Source organism: Heteronotia binoei, chromosome 21 (assembly GCF_032191835.1).
Source record: "Heteronotia binoei isolate CCM8104 ecotype False Entrance Well chromosome 21, APGP_CSIRO_Hbin_v1, whole genome shotgun sequence".
Lineage (NCBI taxonomy): Eukaryota > Metazoa > Chordata > Lepidosauria > Squamata > Gekkonidae > Heteronotia > Heteronotia binoei.
This window is the reverse complement of record NC_083243.1, coordinates 31,297,161-31,304,041: the sequence shown is the minus strand read 5'-3', so window position 1 is coordinate 31,304,041 and position 6,881 is coordinate 31,297,161. Positions and strand designations below refer to the sequence as shown.

At 45.5% G+C, this 6,881-nt stretch overlaps 1 protein-coding gene across 1 annotated transcript in view; it reads left to right on the top strand.

The window, feature by feature from the left end:
• The first annotated feature begins 2,096 nt into the window (after positions 1-2,096).
• LOC132589557 (cholesterol 24-hydroxylase-like) overlaps positions 2,097-6,881 on the top strand; it is a 47,177-nt gene continuing 42,392 nt past the window's right edge. The window contains exons 1-3 of the mRNA XM_060262323.1: positions 2,097-2,233; positions 5,011-5,088; positions 5,662-5,743. Coding sequence (XP_060118306.1) covers positions 2,097-2,233; positions 5,011-5,088; positions 5,662-5,743 — 297 coding nt within the window. The remainder of the gene's footprint in view (positions 2,234-5,010; positions 5,089-5,661; positions 5,744-6,881) is intronic.

Genomic DNA, 6,881 nt, shown 5'->3' with positions numbered 1-6,881 from the left:
TTACTGTTTTGAATGCTGGCAGTCAAACTCTGTACCACATAGATCCCCAACCGTTTAGACCACGCTGCTTTATGAAAGGGGCCCCGGGGAAGGAGAAAGGCATGCAGTTGGATAAGGTGCCAATCCTCCAGGGGTTCCCCGAAGAAGTGCTGTGGTCTCTGTGATACCCAAGTACTGGGTGGCAGAGGACCTTGAGGCCTGGCCTCATAGCTGGAGAGGGGGATTGGGAGTCCTGTTCCTCTCAATCTGAACCCCTAGACTGAGCAGGTGGTGGCAGCGAGCCCAAGTGGCCGGAGGAGAAATAGCTCCCTCCAGGAGTTGGCGACTCAATAGGGAATTGACGGGACCGGGTCTGAAGGCAGAATCGGGCCGGTTCCGTCACACCATGCAATGCGCCTTCTCTTCTTGTGCAACCTCACAAGCATTTTAACTGAAACATTTTAAGCTAATTGATCTTACATAACAGCAACAAGGGCCAGAAATCAAAAGTGCCACATTCATTATTTATTGCATGTTCAGTGTCACGGGCTGGGGCCAGGCCAGGCGAAGTCCAGGGGTAGTCCAAGGTCTATAGCTGGGTAGCAAGGAGGGTCCAAAGCACCAAAACCGAATCACCGTCCAGGTATTGCAGGTCAGAGGTTCAGAAGCCGAAGTCAGGGGGTCCAGAAGTCAATGCCAGAGTCAGGGGGTCCAGAAGCCGACGTCAAAGCCGAAGTGGATACTAGAACGTCAGGTAAGTGACTAGTTGCTTCCACAAAGCCTCCTCCCAAAGCCCACAGTTATATAGCCCTCTGCTGTCTGTTGCTCATTTGGGCTAATTGCTGGCTCAGAGAGGCAGCCAGGATCCTGCTGAGACTCAAGCATCCTAGAAGGGCCAGAATCCTTTTAAAACTCAGGGCTCAGGGAGCGTCTTGCTCGTGAGCGTGCCGCCCTCCTTCGATCCCTGAGGTCCTGACGAAGGCGGTCACACACACGAGCCACCCGAGAGGGCGAGGCAGGGGGGGCTTGACTCTTCTCCAGCAGGAGGCAGGGGCACTGGTGCAAGTGGCAGGGGCACAGTTTCTTCCACAGGTTCGGCTTCTTCCGCAGGGTCCCCAGCACCCATGACATTCAGTGCATGCCTTCTACACATTTTAAGAAGGATATAGACAAGCTGGAACTGGTCCAGAGGAGGGCGACGAAGATTGTGAGGGGTCTGGAGACCAAGTCCTATGAGGAAAGGTTGAAAGAGCTGGGGATGTTTAGCCTGGAGAGGAGGTGACTGAGAAGTGATATAACCACCATCTTCAAGTACTTGAAGGGCTGTCATATAGAGGATGGTGTGGAATTGTTTTCTGTGGCCCTTAAAGGTAGGACTAAAACCAGTGGGTTGAAATTAAATCAAGAGAGTTTCCGGCTCAACAATAGGAAGAACTTCCTGACGGTTAGAGCGGTTCCTCAGTGAAACAGGCTTCTTGGGAGGTGGTGGGCTCGCCTTCCTTGGAGGTTTTTAAACGGAGGTTGATGGCCATCTGACAGCAATGAAGATCCTGTGAATTTAGGGGGAGGTGTTTGTGAGTTTCCTGCATTGTGCAGGGGGTTGGGTAGATAACCTTGGAGATCCCTTCCAACTCTATGACTCTATGAGATGCTGAACCTAAGTGTCATTTTGAAAATATTAATGAAGGCTGGCTCTCTAGCATATGCCACATGGCAATTTTGTTCTTCCAACAATTTGGAATTAATGTCCTGGGATTTAATGAGACTGAAATTGAAATTGCAATTGTAACACAAAATTCCTTTCATCTTATCTCCAACCAATAAAACAGTGGTTTCACAAGAACTCCACCAGTCTTTCAGGAACCAAAAACATCTGAGCAGGGGCGGAATTCTAGCAGGGGCTCCTTTGCATATTAGGCCACACACTCCTGATGTAGCCAATCCCCCAAGAGCTTACAGGGCTGGGTTTTTTTTTTAAGCTCTTGGAGGATTGGCTACATCAGTGGTGCGTGGCCTAATATGAAAGGTGCTCCTGCTAGAATTCTACCCCTGCACCTGAGAAAGAGAAACAGAGAGAACCTGGCACTACAACTATCAAAAGGACACTCCCAGCAGTTATGGATGCACTGGAGACAATCTGGGTCTTGCTGCGTCTCTTACTCGCCATGGCCCTCCTGGCCTTTGGCTTTTATTGCTGCTACATAAAATATATCCACATGAAATCTGATTATATCCCTGGTCCTCCAAGGTCAAGGTAAGTGGTGCTGTGAAAGTCAGTGATACTAAAAGTAATTGTATAAATATTAGATAAAATGGAGGAAGGGAGACTTGTGTGTATACCACTCCCAAGCTCATTGGAGGAGACTGAGAAAGAATGTGATAGAAGAGAGTAAACTCAGCTCCATGTCTGCAAAATAATAACAATAAGAATAACCAGGGCTTTTTTTTTTTTAGCAGAAACACACAGGAATGCAGTTCCAGCAGGCTTGGTGTCAGGGGTGTGGCCTAATATGCAAATGAGTTCCTGCTGGGCTTTTCCCACAAGAAATCCCTGTGCAAAACAATGGTGATGTGAGGGGGTGTGGCCTAATGTGCAAATGAGTTCCTGCGGGACTTTTTCTACAAAAAAGACCCTGATAATAATAATAGCCTGTCTCACAGTTCCAAAGAAGGTGGCATGGTATAGGTCATTCTCATCACATCTTAAAAGCTGAGCAGGGTCAGGACTAGCCTAGGAAACCACAAAGAAAGGCTCTGCAGAGAAAGGTAATGGCAAACCACCTCTGCCTCTCACCTGTCTTGAAAGCCTCTTGCTGGGGTTGTCTTAACTTGGTTGCAACTTGAGAGCACTTACGTATACCTTACAGTGCTGTTGTAGAGACCTCCAGCGCCTGTGTTCATGAGCCCAAGGAGGATTGGCTTTCCTTCATTAGTTTCCTGATCTGCATGTGGTTTGATGCTCTGGTGGTACAACTTCAAGTATAGGCTACTGAGGTATGAACTTCCTGAGACTGAGATGGGAAAAGATCTTGGGCTCAATGAAAGTGTCAACCCAGTGTGCTGCAGCAGTAAAAAAGGCAAACTCTGTGCAAGGGATGATTAGAAAAGGGATTGAAAATAAAATGGCCAATATTAAAATGCCCATGGGTTCAGGTAGCCAACTCAAGGCGGATGGATTTGATTCCCCACTCCTCCACTTACAGCTGCTGGAATGGCCTTGGGTTAGCTATAGCTATCTCAGGAGTTGTCCTTGAAAGTGCAGCTGCTATGAGAGCCCTCCCAGCCCCACCCACCTCACAGGGTGTCTGTTGTGGGGGGCGGGGGGAAGATATAGGAGATTGTAAGTTGCTCTGAGTCTTTGATTCAGAGAGAAGGGCGGGGTATAAACCTGCAGTCTTCTTCTTCTACTCAGCCTTCCATCCTTCCAAGGTCAGTAAAAGCTTGCTGGGGGGGTGGGGTAAAGCGTAGTTGACTGGGGAAGGCAATGGCAAACCACCCTGTAAAAAGTCTGCCATGAAGATGTCATGATGTGACATCACCCCATGGGTCGATAATGACTCAGTGCTTGCACAGGGGACTACCTTTACCTTTTTATAACGTGGCCTCATTTGGAATACTGTGGATAGTTCTGGTCACCGCATCTCAAAAAAGCAGGGGTCTGAGGAGCAGAGCAAGAGGCTGGCAGAACAAGAAGAAAAGCCCTCAGAATACAACCTCGTGATGGTGGTGGGGGTTCTCAGAGGGAAGCCAAAGTTTTGACCAGCAGAGTTCTGGACCAGAGATCTGAGGAATAGTTTGCCAGGGCTTGGGGTCCTTCTTTTATGCACAGAAGATTCCAGGTCCCAATGGGAATCTGACCATCCTGATTTTGGATTGGGTTGAGATAAGAAATTTTAATCTTACTGGCAGGACTAAAGTTAGCTGCTTTCATACGTTGGTAGGAAAACTGAGAAAATTACTTTGATGAAGCTATTGTGAGCCAGATCTGCATGAGCACAAAGACCTGGGAGAGGCAAAAATGACTCCTGAGATTAGCACAAGTTAATGACATAAATGTTCTCTTTGACTGTAAGTCTTGGGAATGGAGGATATTGTGTGATGTCCTCAGTGTTGAGAATAGGGTTGCAAATCCCCAGGTGGGGGCAGGGGATCCCTGGTTTGGAGGCTATCCCCCTGCTTCAGGGTTATCAGAAAGCAGGGGCACGGGAGGGAAATGTCTGCTGGGCACTCCATTGTTCCTTATGGAGAACGATTCCCATAGGGAATAATGGAATTGATCCGCAGGTATCTGGGGCTCTGGGGGGGGCCTGTGTTTTGAGGTAGAGGCACCAAATGTTTAGCATAGCATCCAGTGCCTCTCCCCAAAGTACCTTCCAAGTTTCAAAAAGATTGGAGCAAGGGGTCCAGTTCTATGAGCCACAAAAGAAGGTGCCCCTATCCTTCATTATTTCCATGGAGGGAAAGCATTTAAAAGGTGTGTGGTCCCTTGAAATGTGATGGCCAGAACTCCCTTTGGAGTTCAATTACGCTTGTCATAATCTTGCTCCTGGCTCCATCCCAATGTCTCCTGGCTCCACCCCCAAAGTCCCCAGATATTTCTTGAATTGGATTTGGCAACCCTAGTTGAGAAGTCCTTTGTCCTTGAGAAAGATATGCCATGGAGCTGAAGGAGAATGCAATCCACTTTAATTCCAGCCGCACCCTATGTCATCCCTGCAACTATCCAATGTCATGGTTGAACCCAGGTTTCTTTCTGAGACTCCCCAAGTTTTGGATCCCTTGGCACTTAGGCTCTAAAAAGGGGTGTCTATTAAAACAATTAAGTCAAAAAGAAAAGGGGGAACTCCTCTTTCTGAGGAGTCCTGGCTGAAGAAGGGAATGCATTATACATTTAAGTCTGAAATTGTTTGTGGAATCATATAAGAGTTTCTGCTGTCTTTGAACTTTTTCCATTGTCATTTGATCTACAGAATATTTAGCATAACTCACAGGGTTCCATAAATCCCTTTTAATATTACTTCTAATTTGCAGCTTTGTCTTTGGACATGCGGCAATCCTCTTGAGAATACTTAAAAACAAAGAACTATTTCATGAATACATTCAGCAGTGGTAAGTTATTTTTCATTATAAAACCACTAACCTTTTCTCTGGAACGATGCTTTAGATCAGAATATAGAAAGCCAGTATTTAATTTTATATATACACACAATGTATATTCTAAAGCATCATATATATGTGAGCTGCTGTAGAATACACATTGTGTGTGCGTGTATAAAATTAAAATTAAATACTAGCTTTCTGGTGATGCAGGAATTAGCATTTTAGCTTCTGATTCAAAATTTGCGGAACTGGATATGAATTGCAGATGTCAGAATTTACTTTGAGTATTCCTATCAGGTTATTTTATATTATTGGCAATCACGATACCAATGTAGCTATACTATATTAGCTATATAGCTATTTATAAGAAAAATCTATTATAAAAGAGTAATTAAAATATTTATACACCCATCTCAGCCAATTTCCCAAGTAGCAAATGGCACCATTTGTATGAATTCATCAAGATTGTGCTAGGTCTGGTGCTGGCCAAGATTGACTTTAGCATTTCTTATACCTTATAGTTCTTTCCTCTATTTTTTTTTAAACTTTAAAATTATACTTTGGTCATTTTTTTTCTCACAGGGCTGAAGAATATGGACCAATTGTGCGGCTTAACATTGGGCACAGAATCATTATAAACGTAATAAGCCCTGAGGGAGTAAAGGTATTTTATGAAAAACGAAGAAATAAGACAGCTATGATATTAAAACAGAGCTCAAATGGCATCTCCTACAAACAAAGCAAGCACAGCTTCATAAACAAGTGGAAGGAGAGGACACCATTAAATCCAGCCCATGTCGCTTTTCCCAAAGTACCCAATTGTGCTTTTGGTTGGGAAAACAATATGGAGGGGCAGTCTGCAGCCTGTTCTCCATTGAATGGTGGGCCACGCCTGAATGTTAATACATAAGAAACTGAGGAGAACCCTCAGATTGTTAGATGGGGTAAAGAAAAGTAGGTTTTTATACTCTGCTTTTCTCTACATTAAGTAGTCTCAAAGCAGCTTACAATTGTCTTCCCTTCCTGTCCCCGCAACAGGCACTTTATGAGGTAGGTGGGCTGAGAGAGTTCTGCAAGAATTGTGACTTCTGCCAGTCCACTGCTTCTAACCACTGCACCCCAGTCACAACTTGTGCATTCTGAATGTGTGAATGAAATTTAGAGGTACCTAGTAAAGATGGTGCAGTATTTCCACTTAGGGTTGCCAATCCCCAGGTGGGGGCAGGGGATCCCCTGGTTTGGAGGCCCTCCCCCTGCTTCAAGGTCGTCAGAAAGCGGGGGGAGGGGAGGGAAATGTCTGCTGGGAACTCTATTATTCCCTATGGAGATTTATTCCCATAGAAAATAATGGAGATTTGATCTGCGGGTATCTGGGGCTCGGGGGGGCTGTTTTTTGAGGTAGAGGCACCAAATTTTTGATACAGCATCAAGTGCCTCTCCCCAAAATATCCCCCAAGTTTCAAAACTATTGGACCAGGGGGTCCAATTCTATGAGCCCCCAAAGAAGGTGCCCCTATCCTTCATTATTTCCTATGGAAGGAAGGCATTGAAAAGGTGTGCTGTCCCTTTAAATGTGATGGCCAGAATTCCCTTTGGAGTTCAGTTATGCTTGTCACAGCCTTGATCTTGGCTCCACCCCTAATGTCTCCTGACTCCACCCCCAAGGTCCCCAGATATTTCTTAAATTGGACTTGGCAACCCTATTTCCACTCCTGTAGAAAATTGCTGGATGGCAGTTGTATAAATCTGCTAACTTTCATTAGACATCTTAAGGATGTCATGGCAAACACACACATTAAGTG